Source organism: Calidris pugnax, unplaced genomic scaffold (assembly GCF_001431845.1).
Source record: "Calidris pugnax isolate Ruff unplaced genomic scaffold, ASM143184v1 scaffold1229, whole genome shotgun sequence".
NCBI lineage: Eukaryota > Metazoa > Chordata > Aves > Charadriiformes > Scolopacidae > Calidris > Calidris pugnax.
Window position 1 is genome coordinate 1 of NW_015091789.1, and position 1,935 is coordinate 1,935.

Sequence of the window (1,935 nt, forward strand, 5' to 3'; positions counted from 1 at the left end):
GGGGGTCCCGGGGGGGGACACCCTGCGGGCGGTTGAGCGTGGCCCTCCGCTACGCCTACGGCTCCCAACAGCTGGTGGTGAAGGTCCTGAGGGCCTTGGACCTCCCGGCCAAGGACGCCAACGGCTTCTCCGACCCCTACGTCAAGATCTACCTCCTCCCCGACCGCAAGAAGAAGTTCCAGACCAAGGTCCATCGCAAGACCCTCAACCCCGTCTTCGACGAGACCTTCAGCTTCGGGGTGCCCTTGGCCGAGCTCCCCCTGCGCCGCCTCCACTTCAGCGTCTACGACTTCGACCGCTTCTCCCGCCACGACCTCATCGGGCAGGTGGTGCTGGACAACCTGCTGGAGGCCACCGAGAGGGGGGACGAGGGACCCATCTGGAGGGACATCCTGGAGGGCAGCGGGGTGAGGAGACGGGGAATAGTGGGGATGGGGGCCCACCAGGGACCTCCTGGAGGTCAACAGGGGACGTGGGGAACATCTTGGGGGCCAGCAGGGATGAGGAACATATCTCAGGGACCTTCTGGATGGACATCCTTGGGCCAGCAGGGATGGTGGACCTATCTCAGGGACATCCTGGAGGACACGGGGGTGAGGAGACAGGGGGTGGTGGGGATGGAGTCCCACCAGGAACATCCTGGAAGTCAACAGGGGACGTGGAGAACATCTTGGGGGCCAGAAGGGATGGTGGACCCATCTCAGGGACCTTCTGGAGGGACAATCTGGGGACAGTAGGGATGAGGAACCCATCTCAGGGACATCAAGGAGGTCAACAGGGTGAAGGGACAAGGGGTGGTGGGGATGGAGTCCCACCAGGAACATCCTGGAAGTCAACAGGGGACGTGGAGAACATCTTGGGGGCCAGAAGGGATGGTGGACCCATCTCAGGGACCTTCTGGAGGGACAATCTGGGGACAGTAGGGATGAGGAACCCATCTCAGGGACATCAAGGAGGTCAACAGGGTGAAGGGACAAGGGGTGGTGGGGATGGAGTCCCATCAGGAACATCCTGGAGATCAACAGGGGACGTGGAGAACATCTTGGGGGACAGCAGGGATGAGGGACCCATCTCAGGAACATCCTGGAGGGCAGCAGGGTGAGGAGACGGGGGGGTTGGTGGGGATGGAGTCCCACCAGGGAGCTCCTGGATGGACGTTCTGGGGCAGAGGGGGGATGGTGGACCCATCTCAGGGACATCTTGGGGGCCAGCAGGGATGAGGGACCCATCTCAGGAACATCCTGGAGGGCAGCAGGGTGAGGAGACGGGGGGGTTGGTGGGGATGGAGTCCCACCAGGGAGCTCCTGGATGGACGTTCTGGGGCAGAGGGGGGATGGTGGACCCATCTCAGGGACATCTTGGGGGCCAGCAGGGATGAGGGACCCATCTCAGGAACATCCTGGAGGGCAGCAGGGTGAGGAGACGGGGGGGTTGGTGGGGATGGAGTCCCACCAGGGAGCTCCTGGATGGACGTTCTGGGGCAGAGGGGGGATGGTGGACCCATCTCAGGGACATCTTGGGGGCCAGCAGGGATGAGGGACCCATCTCAGGGACATCCTGGAGGTCAATAGGGGCCATGGGGAACATCTTGGGGGACAGCAGGGATGAGGGACCCATCTCAGGGACATCCTGGAGGCCGGGGGGGGATGGTGGACCCATCTCAGGGACATCTTGGGGGCCAGCAGGGATGAGGGAGGGACCCATCTCAGGGACATCCTGGAAGGCAACAGGGTGAAGGGACAGGGGATGGTGGGGATGGAGTCCCACCAGGAACATCCTGGAGGTCAACAGGGGACGTGGGGAACATCTTGGGGGACAGCAGAGATGAGGAACCCATCTCAGGGACATCAAGGAGGTCAAGAGGGGCCATGGGGAACATCCTGGAGGGACATCCTGGGGTCAGCAAGGATGGTGGACCCATCTCAGGGACATCTT

The 1,935-nt window shown here is 62.7% G+C and overlaps 1 protein-coding gene across 1 annotated transcript; it reads left to right on the forward strand.

The window, feature by feature from the left end:
- Positions 1 to 5: 5 nt before the first annotated feature.
- Positions 6 to 459, forward strand: LOC106900071 (synaptotagmin-3-like; the record flags this gene model as incomplete). The annotated part of the gene is made up of 1 exon (XM_014962040.1): positions 6 to 459. A coding segment is annotated over one exon (454 nt), but the record flags the coding sequence as incomplete, so codon positions are not given.
- Between the last annotated feature and the right edge of the window lie 1,476 nt (positions 460 to 1,935).